Source organism: Trachemys scripta, chromosome 7 (assembly GCF_013100865.1).
Source record: "Trachemys scripta elegans isolate TJP31775 chromosome 7, CAS_Tse_1.0, whole genome shotgun sequence".
NCBI lineage: Eukaryota > Metazoa > Chordata > Testudines > Emydidae > Trachemys > Trachemys scripta.
This window is the reverse complement of record NC_048304.1, coordinates 22,355,262-22,382,883: the sequence shown is the minus strand read 5'-3', so window position 1 is coordinate 22,382,883 and position 27,622 is coordinate 22,355,262. Positions and strand designations below refer to the sequence as shown.

The following is a 27,622-nucleotide window of genomic DNA, read 5'->3' as shown; positions in this document are numbered from 1 at the left end:
GGGCTGGGGGGGGAGAGGTGCTGCGGGGAGAGGTGCTGGGTGAGGCAGGGGCTGGGGGGAGAGGTGCTGAGGGGCTGGGAAAAGCGAGTGACACCCAACCATAGTATTGCTGCCCTTATAGTGAGTTAAAAGGCATCCCTCCCCGTGCCCCCTTTCCCCAGAGCAGTTTAATCCATCCTGCACTCTGACTTCTTATGGGTTCGAGGAGATTTTATGTTAAGGACAGGAGGTGGCTGCTCTGACTGGCTCAGAGAGCATCCAAGGGAAAGACCATCATCCTAAATTAATATCACCTGAGTACTATAGTGACTGGTGTAATGGTGACATGTAAGGAGATAAGAGTTGTTGTGAGTGAAGATTTGATGCCTCTCCAGGGGGGGAATTGGAGCTCAGGAAGGAGGCCCCATCTACATCATGATAGGACACCCTAGAGATAGAATTGGTGGTGTCACTAGGGTGCATTTTTCTCGGTTTCTTTCTTATCTGTCTCTTTATTTCTCTTATTTATACTGCTTTCTGTATTTTTCACTCCATGCATCTGATGAAGTGGGTTTTAGCCCACGAAAGCTTATGCCCAAATAAATTTGTTAGTCTCTAACGTGCCACAAGGACTCCTCGTTGTTATTTTTCTTCTGTTACTCTAAATTTTTGCAAATTTGCCCTATTTCCTTTATGCCATTTGTATCCCATTTGGCTGCCTATTTGCTTAGCCCCATGTGAAGGGGCCTTCTGAGTGAGACTGGATAAGATTGTTCACTTTTTTTTCTGCAGCTTCCAATCACGAGGATTTGACTAGGGTTGTTTCACATTCCTCTTGTAGATCTTTGATATAGAGGAGAGTCTAATCCTAATCAATTTTGTCTTTGCTGCTGCTTAGCTGGGCCTGTTTAGCGTTCAGCTCCATGTACCAACTACACAGCAAAGTGAATTGCTTTGTTAATTTTATGTTGCTGCTCAGCTGAATGGTGGTGGAATTAGAGAAACTTGTTGATTTATGGTTATTGGTCCATTCCTTTGATCTCTAGGAGTTCAGACTAAATGGACGGAGCCCCGATATTTGTCATTGTAAGAGCTCACGCTAAATGAACGGGGCCTCCCTGGCTCGTTCATTTGAATTGCGAAGCTGAATCCAGTCACAAGCTTTTATGAAATTAAATAGGCTTCCTTATTTTTGGAACTCAAAGGGGATTATTTTGTTTTTTCATAAAAACTTCAGATACTTTATAGCTAGTGTTGAGAGTTCATTTTCTTTCAAGGAAGTACACTCATTTTTCTAGTTATTAATTTTGTCCTTGTCTTCACTAAAACATCATAGTCATTATGTAGATTATTTTACAGTGCATGTTGTATGATTGGAGCTGTGTTCCCTGAGATCTGTTAATAGGGTGCCGTCTGTGTTTCGTTTACAGTGCAAGCAGAAGGGAATAACCCTAAGACCAACCTGACAAAATCACAATATGTAATCAAGATGTTAAAATGCTGCTTATCTTGGGCAGTAGTGGCATAACTAAAATCCATGTTCTGGTTTATGCTTTGAAGTGTGTCAATGGGAGTCTGGCCTGGGCATGGAAATTGAGCACCCCTTAATTTTGTCCATTAGAGAAGAGTGACCAGTATAAAATTATTGACTGGTGTATCAGAAGAACACTTAGCCCTGTCCATGCCATCAAAGGCAAGGGCAGAAAAGCACTCTGAATTGAATTCCCAGGAGATTTTTGGGTGCATTTTCTACCTTTCCATGGTTTTGCACCCAAGTATGGGAATAGGCAATACAATTGGAATTGGGCACATTCATCTCCTCCACTTCATTATTGTTTTGTAGAAAACTCCATCTAGACTTATAAAAGTAGGAACTGAAGATCTACTAAGTAATAATCCTTCCCAGCTGCCTCCTCCTCCTCCCCCTCCCCCCGGTGCGTACAGGATTGTTACTTATATTTTGTTCTCCAGTTTGTTGTCCAATCTAGCCTTAAGACTCAATTACTTGAACTCCATCACTTCCTGATGTAATATATTTGCTGAATGTGAATTCAACAATAGATAACTTGATCTCAGATAATGTTTTAAAATAGCATAACTAGCAGTATTTTGAAGCAGGTTTAAAAAATAATTACCTGTTGAAAACTCCTCTTAATACAAAATAAATATCAAGAATTGACTAACTTAACCTCTTCCCAACAAATTGCTCTAGCTCTCTGAAGATGTAGTGAACCGAATGAAGGAAACTTCTCAACTTAAAGGGGACCAGAGACCATCTTCCTTTCCTTCTCCCTCATCCTGTGGCACTGCACCATCACCACAAGCTGCAGAAGGGAAGCCCAAGTTTACTACAGGTATTGTCAGTCTGCGCTATGTCTGCAGTCTAAAATATTGACACTGTTGGTCACTGAGGAGTGGTCAGTGCCTTTATAACACACTTGTACCTTGTCAGGATGTGCTTGTTATGATGAGTGGCATTTACACCTGTGTGGGTATCAGTGTGATTACACAGATTGGACATTCATATTGTTGCAAGAAAGCTTTTTTGGGTGAGGTAGACCATGTTGTATGGTAACTAGAAGGGTTGGGAATCCTGGGTTCTGTTTCTGGCTCTGCCAGTGAATCTGTGTGATTCTAAACAAGTCATCTAACTTTTCAGTGCCTCTCTGTTTTCCCCATGTGTGGAATAGTAGTAATACCCATTTCATCAAATATTTGTGTGACTTCATTAATGTGTGGTAAGGTTCTTTTGAGATCTTTGGATGACAGGTATGGTAGCAGTACAGAGTATTACTTACAACCATGCTTCTAAAAGGGTATTAGTCATATCAGCTTCTTTCAGTGGACAGGGAATCTGCTGTATGTATGTCATGTTGTTCTGCAGGTTCAGAAGAGAGAAATTTCATGAGCTGATACTAGCTATTACCAGAAAGAGAAGAGGAGGAACTGGCAAAGCTCAGCTATTTAGCTGCATGCTTAATGACTTGTTTTCTCATTCAAGTCAGCTGACTCATGTTTTACTCCATGGTGCTCAAATACATATTGTTGGTACATTTGTCATCGATCCCATAAAAGCCTTAAACAGAAACAATCTGGGATCCTGAGTACTGCAGAGGGTTGGTGAACCATTCCTTTGCTGCCAGAGACCAGCATTCATTTGTGGCCGAAGTCTTGTTTTAAAAGTGGATTTAATGGTGCCTCATCCTTGTCCCTGTCTGTGAATGTCCCAAACCACTTTATAATTTGGTCTCTACTTAGGAGAGACCAGTGCTGAAATAACAAAGGTTGCAGCAGTTCTGGAGAGAGAGGCTTTTGCAGAACTGGGGAAAAGGGGTGTAAAATAGGATTAAAATAACATGAGTGCTTGAAGTGCATCAGTATCCTCAGATGGAGGAAGCTTGCATAACACTCAGTGTCATTATGCCTTATTCAAGACAGTATTGTCAGCCTCTCACTTACATCAACGCTAAATTCAGCCATAAAACTTTTTAAGTTATTCCTTTTTTCCCCTTGACTTTTCTAATTGTACTGAGTGTTTCCTTTGTAGAGTGTTGCTCATTTGTTGAGAATTTCTCTTCCCTCTGATAATGTTTGTTCTCATGATGTGATGGTAGCCAGTGTTTTCTTCCATAGTCATCATTTGCTTCTGTTCCTCTCTTCAGGAATCCATCCACCAACTGCCAGTAGCTCTGGTCGGAAGCCTTCTGAGGCGGAGGAGGACCTGTACAAGAGGTAGGGGGACATTCTTCCTGTCTGGAGACAGCCACCTTTGCTGCCTGGGGCCACATACATGCCCTGTGTAATGCTGCATTCTAGAATTCAGTGCTGTGAAGATTGTATGGGTTGTTGTGTAGTATGTCTTCAATGAGATCATAATGTAGACAAAGGCCACTGGGCATATTTTGTTGAGAGAGCATGTGACTCCTGGGCTTGGAGACAGGTAAGGGGGCTGGGAACCAATGGGAAGGAGTTTATAGAAACATAGCATTCTTTGCTCCTCCTGTCTTTCTCCACTACCCATAGAAAGTCATATGAGACATATGTCCACTGGAGCCTAAAGTTGGATCTGCCTGCTCTTGCCTCCTGAGGAAAGTGAAAACCCCTAAGATTCTTGTTGAGTCCTTGAAGAAACTTCTGCCCAGACCTCAAATCTGTTGATCAATTTAACTCTGTATGTGACTGAGAATCTTTGTAGTTGTATCTGAAATAATGTTTGTGTAGACATCTTCAGCTTCTTCTCCTGATGCCTGCTCCGCTAGACCTGGTGGCTGCCAGCCTTTTCCACTGCGCTGTGGGTTTTTCCTGTTTGGGGCATTTTGGCTTACCAAGGTGTCAGTGCATGTAAAGGTACAGTGAGAATGAGATGAGTTGTGCGAAAGGCGGTCCTTGCTGTGTCTCACCCTCAGGAGTCTCTGCTGCTTGTTCCAAGGGTTCAGACAGTAGGAGGTCCAGCTTCCCCATCGATGAAAGGTTGTCTGTTATAAAACTGTTGCCATATGTTTTTCTAGCTTCTCTAACTGCCTTTTCCTGTGTTACGTTCTCCTTACTGTGTCCATGCTTTCTCTGCATGTCACACAAGTCCAGTTTTGGGGACTATGAAAATGAGTCCTCTTCAGTGCTATTGTTGATTATTCAAGCTTGTAAAAGTGGTGCATTGAACCCACTGTCCATAATTGTGTGTCTGACACACCTAGTGGACTCTCTGGGAAGTTGGTTCTGTTCTTTAAAGAGATGGTGAAATCAGAATTGCTGGTAGTCTTCCGTCCTGGCTTACTCAGCTGTTTCTGGACAGATGCTTTAATGAATGCTGCAGAGAAAGAAAGGGAGTGGCATAGAGGTCTGCTGTCTCTCTTGTGTACTGATGAGCCTGTCTCTCTGTGCATGTGAAACTCCCAGGGTCTGAGTGGTGGTCACCTGTGGTATGAATACATTGCAAAAAAATACTGGCAGCTCTGAGTCTCAGAGCCGAGGTCAATTGGGTTGGGTGGCAGGGCTAAAAATGTCAGGGTAGACACTTAGGTTGCAGTCTGGGCTCCGGGATCCTGTGAAGGGAGTGGGTCTCAGAGCCTGGGCTCCAGCCCAAGTCTGAACATTTACCCTGCAATTTTTAACCCTGCAGCCTAAACCCAAGTAGGCTGACTCTGGCCAGCCACTGCCATGTTGCAGTCTTTTATTGCAGTGTAAACGGATCTCTAGGTGCACTAAATTTGCTCCATGGTGGTTCTTCAGGTTCAGGTGCTTAGACTGTGGACATGTCTCAAGGTTGCTTCCCTGACATCAATCATCCCACTTACTCTGCAGAGGGCTCCTTCTGCCTCACAGGGCCAGCAAAGCAAATAGGTAAGGTAGGGTTGGTAGTAAAAGTCAGCTAGGCAGACAAACTTCTTTTTGTGTGACCTGCATCTTATTTTTTTAAAAGCAGCTTTATATATAGTTTATGAAATCCTTTATTCTCACTGTTTTGAGGTGACTGTCAAGTATTTAAGAGCCAAACCTAACTGAACTGTAGGTTTATGTGCTTTGTGCCTCCTTGTTTTTTTAAATTGTTCAGTACCGAACTTTCAGGTCACCTTTTAAAGTTCATGGTGCTCCAGAATTCCCACAGAAGCCCGGGAGTTGTGAGCAGGCTTTGTCCCAAGTAAATCACACCTCTGCCTGTTCTGTTCCTGGCCAAGGGTAGGACAGCTTATCCCATGAACCTGTTGCCAGAAGTCTGCTGAGCACCTTCTCTCTGCCTTTCTTTGGTACTGATGCAGGTATGAGCGAGAGCAGGCACTGGTCCAAGAGGAACTGCTCCGGCTGGCCAAGAGGGAACGGGAGGCAGCCAGCGAGTGTCTCAATACGACCCTCCAACGGGAAAAGAACAGCACCAATGAAGAGAGGCAGAAAGCAGTTCAGCTGGTAGGTACAAAGCAACATATTTCCAGGCAGGAGGAGGGCCTGAAACCTTTCCCCTTTGAGGGATCAGTTAAATGCCATTTATTTGTGTAATGAGTTCAGCAACTGCTGCTTAGTCCTAAGTCCATGGTAGTCATCACCTCATAACTCTTCACCTGCTTTTTGGCTTATGCTGTAGTTGGCAAGTCTGTCATGTAACTAACCCTATGCTGAGCTTGTATGAGAATGGTATAGCATCTGAGTACTTGAAGGGGGGAGCATTGTTTGTGGGTGAGTGGAGATGGCTGGCAAGAGAGCCTGCTGCATATGTAGGGTTGGGAGAGACTAGCATTGTGACAGCCTGGGCTGGATGGAGCTCTGCTAAGATTCTTCGTGTGTGAAATGGGTATTTTGATGAAGGTACAGACTTGACCTGTCTCAACTTTGCTATATCTGGACTGTTGAGTAAAGTTACACGAACACCTGATTAGTCAGGAGTAGAGTGTCTTACAGGAACTGGCAGCTTGTTCTGAACTGTAGTGGCATGAGCTGTCCCATTCTAACAATGCGAGGAGGATGCTTGCTACAGTGAAACTGGTCCTGGGTATCAAGGTGGATATTTAGACTAATTCACCGAGAGTCACACTACGTATTGAAAGGACAATGTCGAGATGAGAGAGGGAACAGGGCTAGGAGTTGAGTTCTAAGATCTATTCCTGTTTTTTCCCCTTCCTCTTTTTCCCATTCTCTCCCCCCTTCCCCCCCAAAAAAACCTGATTTACTGTGTGGCTTTGGTTAAATCACAAATCCCTCTGTGCCTCCATTTTTCTATCTGTAAATAGATGTTGATGATACTTACCTTCTGGGGTAGGGTAGTGAGGTGTAACTTGGTTCTGAAGCACTTTGGAACAGCTGAGTATCTTAATTTATTATTGAGCCAACATGCTACCTACTGCCTTTTGAGATTGATCTCCCTGATGTGGTTCATAAGTGACCCCTGTGAGGCCAGTGATTTCCTTTATGAGAAACAGCAGAGACTAAGGATGGGAGATCTCTCTGGCGGAAGGGTTAAATACAAAAAAGGAGTTGATGTCTAAGGCAGGTAAGAGCTGTGCATCTGGGTGAGACATTGCAGCTGGTAAGTAGCACTTAGTCCATTCTCACCGGGAGGATGATAATTACATTTATGAAAGAAACTAACAGACCTTTGTAGAAAGTGGCAGTGAATTAATTTCTAAATCTGAGGAGATGACACGGCTCAGTGAGAGAGCGACACAAGAGCTGTCTGGGAAGAATGTGACTGAGGTGTGTCAGCATTATCACTGAAATGTGCCCTTATGGCTGGAACAAGCTAGGACCTGACTGTTAGGGTATGTCTACACTACAATTAAACAAACACCTGCGGCTCCTCCATTGCCAATTTGGGCTCGGGCTATGGGGCTATTTAATAGTGGTGTAGACGGTTGGGCTCGAGCCTGGGCTCTGGGACCTTCCACCTTCCCAGGGCCTGGGCTCCAGCCTGAGCCTGAACATCTATACCCCAGTAAAACAGCCCCATAGCTTGAGCCCACCAGCCTGAATCAGCTGACCCGAGCCTGGCATGGGTGTTTAATTGCAGTGTAGACCTACCTTCTATGTACAAATGCTGTAATCACATCAGAGTATAACACTTAATCCTCCAGAGTATGAAGCAGGGAGTTGCTGGGTACGTGACCGTTTGCAAACACAAAGCGGGTTCAGATCAGATTTTTCTTGGGTAACCCATGGAAAGTAAATAGTGAATATGCAACTTAGGCCCAGAATGTGGTGGTAGGGAAACTGGTAAAGTTTATTGCTGTGTAATCTCCTCCATCGATCACTGACATGAAACAAATCCGAGAACCTTAGAAATCAATGAGAAATTTGGAGTTGTCTATTTTGTTCTAACAAGAGTCAGGCAAGGGTGCTGGCTACTGGTTCCTGGATTTCTTCTTAAACAGGAACTTCAACGTGTCAACTCTTTAAACTACGGGGACTCTTCCATGATTTATTTCCTCTCAATTCCAGGCACCCTTTGAATACAGTATAAGGTTCCCCACTTTGGCCTCTCAAACTGCCCGACCTCTGTTTGTCAGGAATGAATGTCCTTCCACATCACCCCAAAACTTCCCAGTTAGTGTTTGAAGGTCCAGAACGCACTCCTTGAACCGTAGCTCTCACCTGTCAGTATCCTTGTTTGTCAGGATTCCTCTGTTTTCCAGCTCCTTGGTCCCTTAGTCTGGAATGGTGGCTGAGTGTTGGCTCTTGTCCTCAAGCCTGGAGAATGAGGGGAGTGATGGACTTGGACTTAGGCCATCCTTTGGCCTCACTGCCCTATCTCTTGCCCCTAACTTCAAATGATAAACAGCAGCGTGTATGTTTTTCTCCCGAAACTGCAATCTGAGAGATTCCGTGTCTTTTCTGAAATCGCCATAGCCAACCCGAACTCACCTTAAAATTGCTGAATTTGCCATTAAGTTCCCGATCGAATTTTTCCGCTTGCATGGCTATAAGCGGACCAGAGCTCGGAATGCCTTTCTGCTGTTCTTGCACCACGTGTATACCGCAGTCTCAAGATCGGCATCATTCGCTAAACGGGCTCATTTTCTCTGAAGGCCCTGCTCTTCATCCAGGTTATGAATGTAAGTTCCGAGCTTTGTCAGCCTTCTTTAGCCATCCACGAAAGGTGGACTCGTTAATGCCAACATCGTGGCTAATCTTTGCCTGGGTTTCGCCATTTCTAAGCCATTCGATAGCATCCAATTTCTCCTGCACTGAGTAAGCCTTCCTTTTGCCCGACATTTTTGACATCTTTCTAAAGATAAATACCTGTAAATTTTTATTACATTACATTTGTATGGTGTTCTAGGCCTACAGCAATAGACTTAGGGCTTTTCTACACTATCGCCTGGGGTCGATCTAAGATACGTAACTTCAGCTACAGTACGTGAATAGCTGATGCTCTCCCGTCGACTGCACTTGTGCCCCTCATTCTGGTGGAGTACTAGAGTCGACAGGAGAGTGCTCAGCGGTCAATTTTATCGCGTCTATACTCCAAAAAAAAAAAAAAAAAAAAATTGTACTGTACAATACTTAAATTTAGGATCCATGGCCGCGACCGCGTTATATCCAAATTCGCGTTATATAAACGCGGGTTGTAGTGAGGGTCCGATGTATAAATATTAACATCCAGTACAATGGGGATTATATGTGCAGTACCTCGCAGAGGGGCTCTGATTCTTAATGGGTGTTTGTAAAGTGCTTTGATTCTCACACGAAAGGTGCTATCAAACGGTCGAGAACAAATGTAGCTGTTTTATGAGCCCTTTTTATTTTAGCATGCGGGGCTAGTATTGCAGCTTCCTAATCAGCTTCTCCTTTATTCTGTCCCTTGGTTTTGCCCTGCACAGTCCCGCCTCTCCCCAAACCAGATACCTTTTCTTTTGTCTTTGTCTCTAATTAATCACTATCTTTTTCTCCCCTCCTAATTCTTGTATTTTTGCCAAAACAACAACAACTTTGCAAGTGAGGCTGCCCGCACACATCTCTTTAATCTGCTGGGGCCATTTAGCATGCATCTGTCAGCCACCCAGTCAGAAGCAGTGACTTTTCAGGCCTGCTGGCTTTAACCAAAACGTTTGAAACCAATCAATGTAGGATGGGGAGGGGGAGAAGCAGGCGGGAAATAAACGCGATTAAGCGAAGACATCTCATTACTGCTCTAGAAAGGGAGGATTATAACCTATTTTATAGGAGGATCTCATTCAGAGGCCGTGTGCGCCAGTGTTATCAGGATAGAGGGAGAGCAAATAGAATAAATGAAATTAATACTTTGAAAAGAAGCATTACCAGGATTTGAGAACTGAACTAATATGATTTGTGCAAAGCCCTGAAGTTCTTATCTCCCTGTTTAATCCCCCAAGAATAATGGTTGTCAGATATATTTATCCAAAAAAATCTCTCCTCCCCCGGGCCCCCCCCCCCCCCCCCCTTAAGAGAAAAGAGTGAATTCAGAATGGGTGAGGGTAGACTCAAACCTCACATAACTAGCTTTTTTTCCCCATGTGACCAGAAGGCATTGGGTTGCTGTGTGGAAACAGGCTAGGATGAAAGCAGACCTCCTCATCTGCTGGGATGAAATTCCTCCTGCTGTGTGTAGAATGGTAGCTTCTCATGCAGTGTGTTCTTGTCTGTGCTCTGCCAGCTGGGCAGAAAATCTCTCCGATATCCACTGATTCCTGCTCACTGGCACTCGATATGAGCCTACACTAGAATTTGGACTTGGGGGAGATCATAACCAAATGTTGTGGTTTGTGGCCTCTCTAGTTGCTCAGGTATATGATGACTGTAAGTAATCATGGGCAGTCCAATTCTTTGGGTCACACTTCATGCACAGAAATAACCTAGTTGCTCTTCAGTTTTTTTCCTGTTACTTTTCTTGAAATTGGAATGAGGTAAGCATGAATCATGACCACAGTCTTGGATTTTGGAGCTGGCCTTATGATTTGCAGAACTCCAAGCTCTTGAACCTTGTCTGCACTGGCAGATCTCTGAAAATTCCCCACTGTTGTACTAGCAGTGGGAATGCTAGCATAGACTGGCCATTGGCATTTTAACCAGTGTTTTGTTTTTCTAACCCAGCTCAAAGCAGATCTAGGTGACACTGTTTAAAATACCAATGGCCAGTTCATGCATGTTTAACCACCAGTGTTAATACAGTGGAAGGACAGTTTGAGAAATTTGTCAGCGTAGGCAAGGCTTCTGTATGGAAAGGTGGGAGATGATCAGATGAGGAGTTGTCTTTCCCCATTGGTCCCACAGGTGGAGGGGAAAGATACAGTAATTCTGTGGGTGCAAAGCTTGTGTGGGCTTCCAGGCAATTGTTTGTTTAAAACGAATCTTGCTTGCTGTATTGCTAGCTTGTATAGCTGTATTTACATTAGTGAATTTCCCTGTTGCTGACTGCTGGAATCAGAAATAGATATGGTTGAGCTGGTGCTGAAAGTGGCCTCTGAAATGTTGCTGAACATGATCTGGTTCTGTTCACACTTGCAAGTAAGCCGTTTTTAGTTACGGATCAGCTGCACCCTTGCTGACTCCTATTGTCATCAACAGGTAAACTTCTTAGTGTAGAGAAGCCTTTTGAAGCACACAGTCTCTTACCACTCTGTCAAGTTTGAGTGACTGATTCAAATACAGTTCTTTTCAGCGTAGCTTTACCAGTCCTGCTTTCTCTGCTGTGTGGGCTTTGCAGTCGTTTTGCAGCGTGTTGGCTGTGCCCTTTCCATTTCTGTGACCAGAAAACTGTAGAGCCCTGTGCAGATACAAAAATGTAGATCTGCATCCGATCCACGAGCTGCAAAAATTATCTGTGAATTTCCACATCCTGGATGTGGATCTCCGCAGATACCTGCAGATTTGCAGGGCCCACCTACTGTGGCTGGGCTGAGGCTCTGAGGCACCTCCCTGCTGGAGCCCGGTTGGGAAGAGCTGCATGGGCAGCTGTGGGAGCCTGGGGGGTGGAGGGACGGCCAGGGGCTGCTCTCAGCTCCCCCCTCGCAGCATGGAGGGTCCGCCACGGCTCCCCAGCTGGGCTCCATGCTGGCTTGCCCAGGGAAGGAGGGGGGTGATCTGTGGAGCTGCCCAAGAGCTGCTTGGGCTCCCCGCTCAGGGTGGGTGGTGGGTCCACTGCTGCTCCCCACACTTGCCCACCCAACTCTTACCGTAGCCAGGCTGCGGCTCTGATTTGCCCCCCTCTCCTTCCGCCTGAGCTGGAGAGCTATGCTGGTAGCTGTGGGGAGCATGGGTCCCTCCACCTTCCCTGGGGAGAGTGCCTGAGGGGCAGGGACATGGGCTGGGGGCTGCTCGGGTCCCCTGGCCAGGGCAGGTGGAGGGACCCAGGCTCCCCACAGTGCAGCTCCCCCCAACTGGGCTCCAGATGGCGCTGGGGAGACAGCTCGGAGCTGAAGCCTGGCCACAGTAAGAGCCGGGCAGGCAGCTGTGGGGACCCGCGCTGTGGACCCTCCACCTGCCGTGGTCAGGGGGCCTGCCCCCCCAGGCCTACCCGCCCTGGGCAGGTTGAGGGTCTGCATCTTGGTTCCTCACAGCTGCCCGCCTGGCTCTCTCTGTCAGAGACCTGCGCAGATGCAAAATTTGTATCCACATCTGCGTTGCTATCCGCTAAAATGGTCCATGGACGTAAAGCGGATACTCACGGATTTGCATGGGTCTTGAAATCTGACTGCGTGAAGCAGGGGTTTTTGCTTTTGCATTTGTCATCAATGAATGCTGGATCAGTATCTCTCACAGCACCATTGTAAAGCATGAATTTTGTTTCTACACGTTGTCTAGTATTTTTTTAAAAAACAGCCATGTTTCTCCATTTAACAGCAGTTTCTTTGTGGGTGGAATGGCAAGATGGATTAAAAAAAAAAATCAGGAAGCAGGAATTTTTAACTTAAATAACTTTAATCTTGTTTTGCATTATACAACTTTATTTTCCTAAAGAAAGGTTTATTCTCATTGGTTGGCATGAGAATTACTTTTTGGTAATCAGGAGGAGTGTACTTGTATACATTAATTTAAGCAATTATATAGTTTAACATACTTTATTCAGATTCTTTAATTTACTTTCACCGTTTTCTAACAATAAAAATCACACATTTCTTCTTTACTAGATTTTAAGTATTTTATTTAAAACTTATTTTTTAATATCAGCACATTTATAAAAATGTTACATTTAAAACTGATATATTAAACAAAGTACTATCTGTAGTTAGTAAATTAAACTGATTCTAGTTCAGGCTCTCTGCTCAGGGTAGGTTCTCAAACTGGGGGACAGGACCCCTCAGGGGATCACGAGGTTATTACATGGGGGGTTGCCAAACCCCGCTTTGCGTCCAGCATTTATAATGGTGTTAAATATATTAAAAAAGTGTTTTTTAATTTATAAGGGGGGTCACACTCAGATGCTTGCTATTTGAAAGGGGTCACCAGTACAAAAGTTTGAGAACCACTACTGTTCTAGTTGCTATGTCCTTCAAGATTTTAGAACTAGTAGATCTCATCATGTCATACCTTATTTTTATTCATAAATTGGAGGAGAATGAGCTATTCTGCTTTTTTTTTTAAACTCTCCATCATTCTCAACTTTCAATGAACTAGCCATTGAACTGAACTACTTGGATAAACGGAAATTAATAAAATATTCTCTCTGCACCTGTGGAATAGGCTGCTGCTGTCAAAAGCTGGTATAGCCCTTCAACAAACTCTGGTTCCAGGTACTTAGTCAGTGGTTTCTGCCAGTTCAGTGGTCTGACTTTATTTAAAAATTTGGCAGCAAACATGTACTGCTTGAATATTACTATTTAATTTAAATGACTTCAATAGGTTATAAGTAGTTTAGGCATTAACATACATTTTCATAACTTAAAATTTAATTTTAAATAGGTTAATTTTTCAAAAGAAATGTATTTAAATTTTAAAATATCCAATTTTTTAAAAAATCTGATTTTTATCTATCCTGAAGTGGAACCAGGCAACAGACAAACCTGCAGTGTGGTTTCTTCTTTACTGCAGCCCAGTTCAGCTTCAGGGTGGAAGATCTGATTAGCTGCTAACTTTATTAGGCAAATGGGTGACTGTGACTCCTGCTTTGGTGTCAGTGCTTCCAATGAGCAGATCCCGTTTCACTTGGTGAGGGTAGCAGATCCAGAGAGTCTGTTCGCCTTACGCTCTGTAAGAATGAGAGAGGTAAAGAGAAGTCCAGCCTGCTGCAACTCTTCAGCAACCAACTAGGGTTGCAGCTGCCCTTTTGCAGGCCTAGGGAATCTGGCTGCCAGTGACATGTTCCCCCATATTGTGCTGGTGGGGAAATTTAATGTTGGGCAATTCCTTCACACCGACAACTGTCATTTGGAAGAATATCGCTTCATTGCATCATTCTAAAGACCAGTTACCATTCTGGCTATGCAGAAATTCCACTATTCTCACTGCATAGTTATTTTTAGTAAAACAAGGTTGCCTGGTGTGAAGTCCATTATATTAATTTAACCTACATTATCTGTCTAGTTGGCATATTGTTCTGTGTGATATTTTTGTTTGCTTTAGACCTGGAAAGATCTACACTAAAAACTTAAGTCGACCTATATTAGGTCGACTTACAGCCACTGCAGTAATTTATTGCAGTGGTTCATGTCCATGCTAGCCGCCTTCGGTTGGTGATGCGCATTCTCACCAGGACCGCGTCCACTGACCTAAGAGGGGCAGTGTGAGGAGCTGAGAGCCCGGGCTCTCCGTTCCACTCGACGCTGCCCCCACCTGCTTTCCATTCCCTGCTCCCCACTGGGAGCCTGGCGGCCTTCCCTGCTCTCAGCTCCATGCTCCCTACTGGGAGTGGGGCAGCTGCCTGGGCTCCCCACTGTCCCAGCTCCTTGCCTCCCCACTGGGAGCGGGGCTAACAGACTCCTGAGCAGCAGCCCTGCTGTGAGCAGGGAGAACTTTCTTGTCAATTTTACGGATCCTTGCCGGAGTCGTGAAATTAACAAGAATGACAGCCAACGTCCGATGTATATAACAGTGTCTACATGGACAATGTGTCACCCTAACTACACTGACATAAGCCCTACGCCTCTCGTGGAGGTGGAGTAGTTATGTCGGTGTAGTAGGGCACTTACATCGGCGGGATGAGCAAGGCTGTAAGTGCACTGACATAGGTAGGTCGATATAAGCTACCTTACCTCGACCTAACTATGTAGTGTAAACCAGGGCTTAGACAGCATGCCTGCTGGAATGGGCTCTCTCCAATGTAGGATATGGAAACATCCTCCTATTGTGTGCAAATGGGAGTTTGTAATACTGTGCCTTCAGCATTCTTAAATGTGCCTCTTTGTCTCTGCTGAGGGGTCTGGACTGGTTTATGTAGCTCCAGTTCTTTTCCTCTATCTAGTGCAAGAAATTGACGGGGGGAATTAAATCACCAGGCAGTGCAGCTTCATAACTTGCTCTTTCTGCCTCCCCACAATTTAGTGCAATCTGGTCTAGATAATACAGCTCCAGCATTTCCCTCTTTCTCTTCAATGAGCTGAATTCCACGTGATTAGATTTATGCTCTGTCTGTTCTGCATGGACATTAAAGACTCCAAGGTACTTCTCTAGATTTGACCTGGAGTCCTTGGCCAGAACTCCTCCCCCCCGCCCCCTTATCCTGGGGGACAGCAAAGGCATTATCTGGCAGGGGATAAGAGGCTGCCTATGTGCTATTTATTTTCACACTGCTAATAATGTAGTGTAGCGGTTCTCAAACTGTGGGTCGGGACCCCCAAGTGGGTCCTGATTCCATTTTAATGGGGTGGCATTAGACTTGCTGGGACCTAGTGCTGAAGCCTGAGCCCCGCTGCCCAAGGGCTTCAGCCCCGGGCGGTGGGGCTTGGGCTTTGGCTTCAGGTCTGGGCAGTGGGGCTTAGGTTACAGGCCTGAAGGGCTGCATTCCTTGTGCTTCTGCTTTGGCCCATCACTGGGGGTGATGGGGCTCGGGTGGGCTCAGGCTTCAGTTCCACACCTTGGGGTCATGTAGCAATTCTTGTTGTTAGAAAGGGATCACAGTGCAATGAAGTTTGAGAACCGCGGGTGTAGTGGGTTCTGGACCCATTTGTAAACATTGATGGCCTGTCCCAATCCAGAGGTACCTCTGTGATGCCCCCAGACTTGTTCCTTCCCCACTTCCCTCATGGGGTCCATCGGTGGTGTGGGGGGCCCGTAGCTATGATTTCATATACTCTCTCCAGATGTGAACAACTGGTGGAGGGGCAGCGAGCTGAGACACCTCTGAAAAACACACAGCTCCACCCCTCCCCCCAACACACATGGCTTATGGAGGCAGACGGTAAGGAGTGGGGGGGATTTGGGCACCTGGAGGTGAAGTGGGGAGATTGAGGGACCGGGGGTGTAGTGAGGAAGGAGCTGATGTTCTGGGCAGACTGGGCAAGGATATGGGAACAGAGGGGCTTGGGGAAGGGATGGTAGGCTGATAGTTCCACAGAGAGAAAACAGCCCCGGAACATGGCCCATGAGGGGCGGAGGTTAAAGAGGTGTGGCATTTGGGGACCTGGGATAAAGTAGGGTGGGTTGGAGGACGGATTTGAGGAGCAGAAGAAGCTGTGGGGGAAGATCTGGGGGTCAAGGTGGGGATGGTATGATGGGGGGAAAGTTCCTGGACTGTGGGGGAGGGGTACATTGTTGTAGCCTGGGCTGCAGGGCAAGACAGGGAGTATGGAAGACCGGATGTTGCCCTGCTGTGGGGAAGGGGTTACATCGGGGACCAGCATTGATTGGAAAAAGTTACACCAACCACTTGCTCCTGATTCCTGTCCTGCGGGGCTAGCTGGGCTTTGCTCCCTGCTCTCGGCATTGTGACTTCCAGGTCATTTGCGTGAGTAGTGTTGCAACCTGGCACATAGGGCCACAGCGCCATTCACTCAAATTTGGCTCAGCCGGCCTCCATCATTATGAAGGAAGGGGTGGCTGGGCCAAACCCGAGCAGGGCTGTGACCCTGTGCACCAGGTCACAATGCTTGGACTGGGGAGCTGAGCCCAGCCATCCCTTGCAATCCTTTGACACATTCTGGCGATCCACTTTTGGGCTATGACTCTAAGGTTGAGAAACCTGTACTAGTGTGATTGATCAGAGGTTTGTAAGAAACTTTTTTCTCTTCCCCTTTAAACCCACAAAAATCACTTCTATTTTCTGCTACTCTAGTCTTCTTTTATCTCCTGACTCTGAAGGTTAATTTTGTGTTTGGAGGGTTTGTGCAGATTTCAGCAGCTGATGGTCTAATGCGAGCTTCACATTTTTATAGCTTCCTTGGCCAGAGGACCTTATCGCTGGGCTGACCTCTTTTTAAACCATATAGCTGCAACAAATTGAAGTCATCTGTGGGGCTGCTTGACTTGGCTGCCTTTCTCGCATTTTGCGTGTTTTTGCTACAAAGTTCACTCGCTCCACAGAATCTGCTGTCAAAATAGTTTGTTTTGGTTTAGAAAGCCTGCACTAGCAGGGGTTGCAATGGGTTTGGGAGTTTCAGAATCTCTTCTCTATTGGAACTGTGGAATGATGGATAAATCACTGATTCTTTGAGGAAAAGCCTTAACATCTAAAATAGAATTTTAGTTTTTCTTACAGTTGTGAGTGGATTTACTGCTCACAGCAGTGAGTGCCTAATTGCAGTAGCTGGAGTCAAGGGCAGTGCAGGTCACTATTGTGCAAACTTATCCAACATCACTCTGCCAATGCACTTTAATCTTCCCATAGAGCACTCGCAGGTGTTCCAGTCCTTAGCTCTGTCAAAGTATTTCTGTTTTGACCAATAGCAGCTTATTCTATTTATTGTCTTGGATCTTTCACAAGCAGTAACTTTAAATTGTGCCAAAAACTGTGTGTCACAAGCCACCAAAGAGTGGCTAGAAGACTGTGGGAATATTGATTTCCAGATGCGTTAAAGTGTATGAACTCCCTGTTCCACCATGATCCTTGGTGCACTGCCATTGTCACGTCCCACAAAGTTAAAACAGGTTAGCTTTAGAGTTACAGCAAAGCTATTCCATCTCTGAGGGAGGGGAGCAGAGGAAAAAGAACATGGCCACAAATTGTTTAACTGACAAACAAATGCAAGGTTAATAAATTGATACTTGACAGTGAATGAATCCATCAAAACTACTCCTTGATCATCTTTTTATAACCAAAGGCCCAAACTTCATGGCATAGGTGGAATTCTGTTCTTATTCCCAGCAGTCATTTTCTGGCATGAGTACCAGTGCTGATTCCACATGGAAGGCCTGGTTAGGTATTACAGCTCTTCAGATTGAGAGAGTGGCACCACCTTTCAAGGTATTACATTGAAGTTTCAGTAGGTAGCCCCCCCCCCCCTTTTTTTTTTTTTTTTTTGGCATCAGTATTGCACCAGTATGGTGCTTCAGCAGGTACCATCCTTCATATGAAATCACTACAGATACCATGTCACTTTTTGTAAGATTAGAAGTATGATTCTCAATGCCCTACTCTAATTTCAGTTTGGGCAATTGCTCTCTCTCTCAAAATATTGAGATGGGTATGGAGTGTTGGGAGAAAGATGAGATGGTGAATTTAAAGGGTATACGCTGGCTAGCAAATGATCTAACTTACATGAAATGAAAAACTTGGTGGGTAGCTCTGTGTTTCCAGATAATGTGGAAACTAGATGGGGAGCATCGCATTTGACCGATTCCTTTCATACTGCCTAAACACCCCAAAATCTAACCAAAGCCCTCCCACTTCTCACACCCTTCCATCCTGGTAGCTTAATTAACTTATTGTTTTGTTTTTTGCTTTCCCAACAAGTCCTGTATGAAGTGTTCCTGAGGGGACTGCAAAGGATGATGGCGATTAGCCTGTGCTTGAGATGGAATAATATCTATGTATCGTTCTGGGGGATATAGTGAGTGTACATGGTGTAGTTGGAGAGATTAAAAAGTAGCAGTAAGGAGAGTGTGTGTGTGGTTTTACATTTTAAAAATAAAATAAAGTCGATGAGGATTAAAGAAGTTGATGTGAAGAGCAAATTCCACTTGAGGCTTTTCTCCCAGTTAGTGTAGCTGCAGCCTATCATTGCTGCACAGCTGGCAAAGCTGGGTACCCGAAACCTGCTTTTTTTTTTTTTTTTTTGCTGATCAAGTTTATTTTCTTTCTTCCTAGCTTCCTGCTTCCTCCCTCTCAATCTCTTTTCTTCCTCAAAGCTGCAGGACAGTTTCATTGCGTTGCCTTCTCTTGGTGGTGGTGTTATCAGGTGCGTGTGTGCGGAGAGTGAGATTGCAAGCGCCACTGTTCTCCGGGACTTTAAGTATCAGACAATGTTTTACACCGCGTCCCATTCTCTAGCTGGCTGGTTGGACATGATGTTGGTACCTTATCTTCATGCTGACACACACTGGACATTAATAGAAATACATTGCTGAGGCACATGTGTGGAATTTCAAGCAGCCTCTCTAGCTGTTGCTTTAGATAGTCTATTGTGTGCTTAACCTCCTCGGAAGGGGTTTAGATGAGAAACTAATAATGTTAACTCTTGGGTGTCTGGGTGAGGCTTGTTTTTTTTAAGTTTCCTAATAGAATCAGTATAATTTCTTCCAAATTGTGTCTGTACATACCACGTATAGTGGAATTTCACTGTTTTTAAAATAGTCCTTCCATGAGCACCATTCCTACTTCCTGATGCAAACTCCTGGAAATAATTTACTATGTATATTACACAGTTAGGGAGGATGTGAGAAATATGTGATCAGAGGTAACTGAGCTCCTTACAACCAGTCCAACTTTGTCCAAAGTCCATCCCTATATCATCTGAGCCCTCTAACTGAAGGGCGCGTCAACTAGTCATGTGAATCAGACTCCAGCTGCTGTTTTTTATGGCTGGCATTCTTTCTGCTTTTGGATCATGTCAGGATTTTGATTATAATTCTATAGCATTGTTCTGTGCTTGTTCACTGTGATTTTCTGTGTATATGTGATACATATTATATGTAAACCTTGGGTAGTAATGCTGCTTAAAAGGGGTTCTGTGAAGACTGGTAGAGTTCAGAATTTGACCTATTAATTGTTTTCTTATCAGATAACGAAGTTCATAGAATTCTTTAAAAGTCACCTGCAAAAGAGACAAACAGTTTATGCCTTTTTTGCTTTTAATTAAACAATGGATAAGGTGGACCTAAAAGAATGGGGAGGGGAGGGTATTTATTGTTTTTGGGGGGGGATGGGGTGGGGAGGGAAGAGTGTTGATTTTCTTTCTTTTGCTTTTGTGTTACATTTGAAATTCAGGCCCTATCTAGCTTGAAAAACTCTGTGGTGATAGGAAAACTTAGAGGAATGACATCATTAAGAATTGAGAGTGAAAACCTGAGCAACTGAGAGGATGGGGAGGCTCTTTTAGTTATGGCAGTTTTAAAACTTTTTTCGTTTAACATCTACTAAACTTTGGTGGTAAATCAACACTCTAGAGAAATGATGTATTTGTTAAAGTTCCAGTGCTCCTAAAATTAAAGATATGACAGCCCTCTGTGTATGTCCTCTGAGACATTGAGTAGGTCTTCAGCTGCTTTGGGATACGAGGAGTCACTGCTGGCTTACCTGGCTCAGAGCATTCATCTAGCAAACAAATCTTCAGACTCAGTCTTTCTAAACGTGTAGGTTTGTTTGGTTAGTTTTTTTTTCAATGAATGAAACAGATGTGATCATTGGCATTCAGCTCCTCTTACAGTAATAATGAATACCCACAAATTAAAACCATACCACTCCATATTAGATTTCCCCCTGTGCAAATTCTAGAATCCCGGCATGAGAGTGACTGGCTCTAATACAACCTGTTCTCTTATTAGTTTAACACTCGTAAAAATATTTTGGAAAATAATTTTACAGTTCTAATATTTTGTGTGTGTGTGTGAGAGCTCGAGCTCTATATACGAGGAAATATCCTATATAATTTATTTTAATAGGGAAATGAAATCTCTTTTTGGGGAGGGGGAACAGGACATTTTACTTTTGCCAATCCCAATTTTGCTCATCAACCCCCACCCCCCATCTCCATGTATAAATGTGACATTTTAAGTGATTTAAACCTGAGCCCATCTTATAATTCTGTTCATAGAAGGCAGCTGCTTCTCTCCAAAACATCCCCACCTGCTCAAGAGTTTCATTCTTTAATTGATCATTTTATTGTCTAATTTTTCTAAACCTCATGCACATCAGGGATATCAATTTGACAGTCCTGAAGTCCACTTTCCACTTGATGAGTGGAGCACAAGACTCCCTGCGCTAGAGCCACCTCCAGGAGGAAGAGGAGAGTTCAGTATCCATGCCCGAGTCAATACTTGATGCCTCTACCAGTGCCTGTAGCACTGTGGGCATTTCTCCACTGGTAACTGAACCTGAGACCTACCAACTCATCTTGCCATCTGATGGCTGTTCGATAGCCTGTGTAGCGCCCAGACTGTTGGTCACTATGACCTTGGTCCAAATTGGAATTGATGATCTAAAGAAAAAAACCCTCTTTATCCCATTCTCACCCACCTAAGCTATTCTGCTCCATTATTTTTTTTTAAAGAGGTTTATAAGAAATTTGTGTGGGCAGCCATACTTTCCAGAGATGAGGCAAAATCTGGAGTTTGAAGTTTAATATTTTCACTGTAATGAGTCCAGGTACAGCATAACTTTCTGCTTGCCCAAATTAAATTGAGACCATTAGCTGTGTTATAACTTAGCTATAACAGGTCCTTTCCTAGTGTTAATGAGGAATCTGTTAAGGCACCTTGAGGCAAAGCAACTCTAATGATCTTGGTTACCTTTCTGTTTTGTGGAGATTGGACTGGTGTGCATAGTAAACGCACTACTGCCACAGGCTGTTGACATGCTGGCTGTTCCCTTGAGAAAGGAAGCTGGTTCACGGGGTACCCAAGGGATTATTCAGATAGGATTGAGGCAATTGGAGGAGACCACCTCCAGCTCATCTGCTCCAATATGAATTTAATATATTTTAATTTAAATGCTTCACAATCAAACTTGAATCTCAGGGATAGGCACATGCAGATGATCACATTTGTGCACACACATTTTAAGTTCCATGTTTCTGTTGGTTGCACTCTTCGTTGAAGGGCAGGGCTAAGCTCTTCAGGCAGGGAATGTCTTACTCTGTTCATAAAACATGACGAAAACTTACAGCTTTAGTAAAACAAACCAGTTAATAATTGAACTTCATTAATGTTGCTCCACCAGGGGTTGCTATTGAGCTGTACTAGGCTCCCTCTTGTTCAGCAAGTCATTTGCCTATTTAAGGAGCTAAATACCCAGGCTGAGAGTTGAACCTGGGTCTCCTGCTTGATAATTCACATTGCTTATCACCAAGTCAATGCGCTGACCCCTAGTCTTGAAGTGTATTTTAAATGTGTATGTTTCTACATACGTATAGCTGACTTAAAGTAAGTCTCCAGCTGTGTGACACTCTGATCTGTTGTTGGTTTTCCACTTGGTTAGTGGCCCTGGGTGAACTTGATTCCCATGAAATTTTTTGCATTCCCTAGGAGAGTATGAGTTTGTCGTGACCCTCTCGTGAAACCTGTCATGAAAACTCTCAGGCTGGCTAAGTTTGACTCTCTCTTTCTCTAAAACCCAGTGGTGCAGGCAAGAGTCCGATAAGTAGGATCAAAACAGCAGGTGCTTCTAGAGTTCTGATTTCTCCCCATAATACCCTACCCTTTGCAGTTAGGGCCCAGGAAATCAGTTACTTGCCTCCTTTACTAGGCCCAGAAGTTATTTATCTTCCATAGACCAAAACCACTGCCCAGTGTGGAGTCTGCTCTGTATATTGATCTCGTATTGCCTCTTGGCTGCTGCTCCAATTGTTGAGATGTCATTCTTGGCTGTAGCACTTCTTTATTTTGGGGCTGAAAAATTTAACAAATGCTTCCTCAGTTACTTGCCAGTGACGAGCCCTTTCTTGAGCCTATCTCTGTTCCATTGTACTGAGAAGGGTTTCACAAAACTGGCAAACATTTCCACTTGGTGGCAGTAAAGGGACACCAAGTCACCCTTCCAGTGTTCTCTTTCAATAGTTGCTGAGGCTTTGAATCGCTTGCATACCAATAAAACCTCTCAAAGTTTTGATTCTGTCCTTAGGCTCTTCTGGGCTGGGATGTGGAATATGCCATGTTTTCATCCTGAATGCAAGTTTGTACCATGTTCTGCCATCTACTTATCTCTCTATAGAGACATATTCTGTTGGACTTGTGGGGCTGCTGTATACGGGAACATGTTAAAACCTAGAAATCTATGTTGGATCCACCACCTTCTTTTCATTTTCTCCTCATGCTCCCTGAGGCTTTTTCTCCTTCTGTTTAAACACACAGATCTAGCAGCCACCAGTTATATTGCTGTGTATTCAAGCTTTAACAGTGACCGTAATTAACCCGGAAACAATTTACCAAGGGTCGTGGTTGATTCTCCATCACTGTCAATTTTTAAATCAAGATTGGATGTATTTCTAAAAAAAATGCTCTGGAATTATTTTGGGGAATGTTCTATGGCCTGTGTTATACAGGAGGTCAGACTAGATGGTCAAAATGGTGTAGGGTGACCAGATAGCGAGTGTGAAAAACCGGGATGGGGGTGGCGGGTAATAGGTGTCTATATATTTAAAAAAAAAAAAAAAAAAAAAAAAGCTCCAAATAGCAGGACTGTCCCTATAAAATTGGGACATCTGGTCACCCTACAATGGTCCCTTCTGGATTTGGAATCTATAAATTGCAGCAACAGGATGAGCAAAATTATCAAGAAGGAAACACATTTCTGAACAAATGCTATGAAATCCTCTTCGCTACTTCAGTTATGTGTCTTTGCAGTCCAGGTTCTTTAGTGTGGGTCTAACAGTTCTGTTTTGAGGGTTGGGTGATCCCTAGTAGCAGCTAGTGCAACTCTTTAGAGCCCAGTCCGAGAAGAACTGCAACCAAAGCAATGCCCCATGCTTGATCCTGAGAGTCACAGAAGATCCTCCTCAAAAGTCACTGTTACTGATCTTCATTCCAGCCTTCCTTTTAGATGCTATCCACAAAACCGAGAGTAATGTAATAAACTAGTTTCTCTTAACCCACTGCCCTCAGCTGTCTGGAATCGGACCTGCTCGGCTGTGTCTCAAAACAGTCCTATGTTGCTGACAGCTAAAGGAGACTCTCCTTTAGCCCAAATGGCAAGGGCCTGTGCTTTGCGACAGGAGTATCTGAATTCAGTCTTGCTGCTGTTCTGAGCTTCTAATTAGCTGCAATCTAAAGCATAGAGATGTCCTAATTAGCTATGGAAAAATTGGATTTTTTAAAAATAAACCAAAGAGGAGTGTGGGTATGTAACACACAACGGCTCTTGTGATCTTTGATGGTTGTAGCCCTTGTTCTCTCGTACCATTGTAAGTGCAGAATCCCATTTTGAGGGAGATATTGCTGGTTTGCTTGAATCCCTGCAGATTTCTTTAGGGAGCAGGTCTGTCGTCTTATTTCTGCTTTCAAGAAGGGGAAATCTGAGTTACAGACACCACTTAAAGGTTCAACTAAGATTTATTCTGGCTGCATAACTGCCGCCTATAATAACCCTAATGTGCATCGCCCTAAAACTCCTAATTGGCCTTGGTGTTGGCAGGCCTTTCAAACCCAGCAGAATCCTCAGTGTTCAGCAGCTTTTAAGGAGGAATCTAGCCAGAGAGGCACAAAAGATGAAATGGCTGCCTTATAAATTCTGACTGACCTTGAGAGTCCTCATTTTAACAAGGAAGTGGAGGCTGTTGAGACCTGATCTCGATGAGAGTAGTGAAGGGAAAGTGTGCAGGTGTGATTGTTTGGACGAAGGGGAAGGAAGTAAACTCTTGGACTTGGTCAGAGCAGATAGCTTAGTCATAGATCATGTACCCAGTACCCCATCACTTCTAAATAACTGGTTTGAATCTCACCCATATTGGTATTGGAAGTGGTTGTCATCTTGACAGCGGTTAGGGGGTTTATGTGAGATGAGTTTGTTGGTTCAGTCCATTTTATCTAGGCCGGTGTCCTTGTTATAAACCCATTCCCAATTAGCACTGATTGGCCCCTGTGTAGCAGTGTTGGCAGAGACCAAGGATTGAATGGCCTTGGAGGCGGAAATCCCCTTTTGCCCCTAACCGGTCTTGGTGTCAGGGTGGGTGGAAGCCTGCCCTGCTACTGTTCATGCTATACCTGTTTTGAATACTTATGAATAACAGAGGGTTTCAGTCTCCAGGGCTGTCAGTCTGGCGCCTTTCGCAAGCACTAAATTCCCTTTAAAACAAAACATTTGGCTTAGTTTAGTTTATTCCATTAAGTAATTTCAGTGCTAATGCATAATTATCTATAGCAGTGACACTCGTCTCTGCTTTAATTATCACGAAGCTGCACAACTCCCCCCCCCCCCCCCCCCCAGGAAAGTTGTCACTTGTGCAGGGTGGTTTTGTAGAGATAAGTGTGTAATAACACTGCAGTGCTTTGGGCCTTACCCAATACCCGGTTAATTTGCTGATCGCCGCATGTGGGCAATGCAAAGGTAGGTGTAATGAGGGATTTGGATCCCAGATCTTCTGGTAGTGGTTGATATTTGGTGTGGGGTGCATAGATATTTGGAAGGAAAATGAACTAAGGCTTATCAGAACCTCCTAGCAGCAGGTTGGAGATAGAAGAGTGGGAGAATACTGAGGGGGAGAGACATGGAAGCACAAATATTTAATTGTAGAGATTTTTTTTTTTTCTTGTTTCCTTGTGAAGGAATGTTTGAAAATGTAGTGTTTGTGATAGTATAGACGACAGTCCAGAAACCCCACCCCGGGCCAGAGGATCTCACCATGCATACCTCTCCTCTTCCCTACTCATCAAACTTACTCCCTGACTTAAATGTTCTGCAAATGCTGTTATCGATGGAGCACAGCGGAGTCCATTAAAATCCTTTGGGGATCCAGCTCTGTTACCCCGTACTTTGCACTCTGCTCTGATGTGCATGAAATCCAGTTCAGATTCTCAATCCCTGCTCTGGAGAAGGCTGCCTGCTTGTCTCCTAGGTGCAAGTACCTGGTATTGCTCAATGACAACATCTCTGGTCCATTAAGGAGGAGCTTTGGGATGAAGAAGGAGTGTCCTATCCAGTCCTCTTTGGAAAGAATGTTAGTGGCTATAATGAGTCATGGATGCATGTTGTGAAGGGCAGGGGGGATCAGTTTGAGCCCAGTTGGGAGGGAACCACACAATCTTCAGACATCCAAATCCCCACACACTCTGGGTGAAGACGAAACGGGAGAACTGACTTTTGTTTAGGACAGGAAATGTAGATTTGTGAACTTCTGGAGCTCGCCATGGTGAGTTTGAAGGGGAGGAGTGGGACATTAAGGCAGAGCTTGTGTGAGTTCCTGATCTAGGGAGGAAGGAAAGTCTTGTGGTTAAACCACCGGCCTGGGAGCCACATTTTATCTAGGTTCTCTTCCTCACTTTGTCACTGACGGGCTGGGTAGCTTGGGCAAGTGACTTTATTCCCGCTTCAGTTTCCTCATCAGTAAAATGGAGTTAGTAAGGAAAGAGGTTGTGGGGCTTCGTTTATTAATATTTGTGAAGCAGTTTGAAATTTCCAGATGGAAGATAACACAGACTTATGTAAAGTATTATCAGAACTGCAGCAGTGATAAGCTTGCAGGGCTCTAATGCACTTACCACCTAGGGATCTAAACAGTGGTGGAGGGGAGAGAATGCGAGTGTGTGTCAAATAGGTCCCCCTCCTCTTTGGGAGGAACTCATTGAATATCTCTTGCATTTGAGAAGTTTCCAGGACTCTCTGTTGCCAGAGCCTAGTTGGTCATCAGCAAACCTTGACATTTAGCCAGGGCCGGCTCTAGCTTTTTTGCTGCCCCAAGCAGCAAAAAAAAGCGCTGCCCCCCGCCAGGCCGCGCCGCCCCCCCCAAAACCGAGCGCTGCGCCGCCCCCCNTTACCAGGTGCCGCCCCAAGCATGTGCTTGGGTGCCTGGTGCCTAGAGCCGGCCCTGCATTTAGCATGGCTGCTAGCTTGTGTGGTTTCATTTGTTGCAGACCTGGTGTGGCTGCTTGGAAAATCTGCAGGCCAACAACCTAAGTCAGCCTCTAAACTTCTTTAGGATAGACCTTAAAGAAACCAAACTAGCATGGGGCTGCCTCCCTTGACTTCTTACCCCTCTCAGCCACCTTTCGAAAGGGGAGAAAAAATTTTTTGTGGCAGCTCAGGTGATGAGATTTTTGCTTGCCACATACCAGCAATGACTGGATTTTAAAGTTTTGATGACACCTGCTGGCAAAGACTGCTGACAACTACCTTGTTTGGGACGCTGGCAAGTGACTGAGAACCTTGAGCCAGTTTCCATTCTTTCTCAAATTTCTTCTTAGAAGAGTTGTCATTTCATTGTCCTTTCCTTATGTTGTTGAGATGGAAGGACCATATGCAGTCAGTATTACAAGGCAAGTTCCTCTTCAACATGTATCAGCTGCCTTCAGCAAGGATCAAGGATGCCTGTTCTAAGGCAATCTCATTTGGTTCTAGTGATTTCTACTGTAGACTCTTTGGGCCAGGGATGTAATCTTCTGTGTATTATGTATGTTGCAATCAGGGTTTATAGAGCTCTAAATCTATCAATCTTAAAACTTTCTATGTGTGTATCATAGCATCGAAGTATTTTCCAATGATGAGGTCTGCATGGTGAGGTCTCCAGTGGATTTCACAAACTCTGTTCTTCCTATTCTGGCGAAGGGAAGATTCTGCTAAAAATATACTTTTTGTGGAGAAAAGGGGTGTTCTCTCCTCTTATTTAGCTATAAGAAGACTCTGCCAGAATTTCCTTTCCCCTAACCCTAGTGCCACCTGCCGAGCTTCTGTGCTTCTCTGGAATTGCCTTTCCTCTAAATACTGACTGCTGAAATTCCTTTCGCATCTGGAAATAGAGGTTCAGCCGTGGAACAAGCTTCCAGACATAGCAAAACTAATCCCAGAGTCTGATCACTTTCAGGGCATGCTGGAAAACCCTCCCATAAGAATAGTGCAAAATGACTGAAATTTGAACAAATCAGGGCTGCCAGATATCTATTGAAAGTGACTTTCCTGGCTCTTCATAAGCGCTCCCTTCTCCCCCCTCCCCTGCCAGGTCTGGAGCCTTCAGCTGTCTTGTTG

General features: G+C 44.5%; 1 protein-coding gene across 5 annotated transcripts in view; it reads left to right on the top strand.

The window, feature by feature from the left end:
- The window catches only part of CHCHD6 (coiled-coil-helix-coiled-coil-helix domain containing 6), a 171,877-nt gene that overhangs the window by 309 nt on the left and 143,946 nt on the right, over positions 1-27,622 (top strand). For all 5 annotated transcript variants that reach the window (XM_034776375.1, XM_034776373.1, XM_034776374.1 and 2 more), the window contains exons 2-4: positions 2,192-2,333; positions 3,642-3,711; positions 5,736-5,880. In XM_034776375.1, coding sequence (XP_034632266.1) covers positions 2,192-2,333; positions 3,642-3,711; positions 5,736-5,880 — 357 coding nt within the window. The remainder of the gene's footprint in view (positions 1-2,191; positions 2,334-3,641; positions 3,712-5,735; positions 5,881-27,622) is intronic.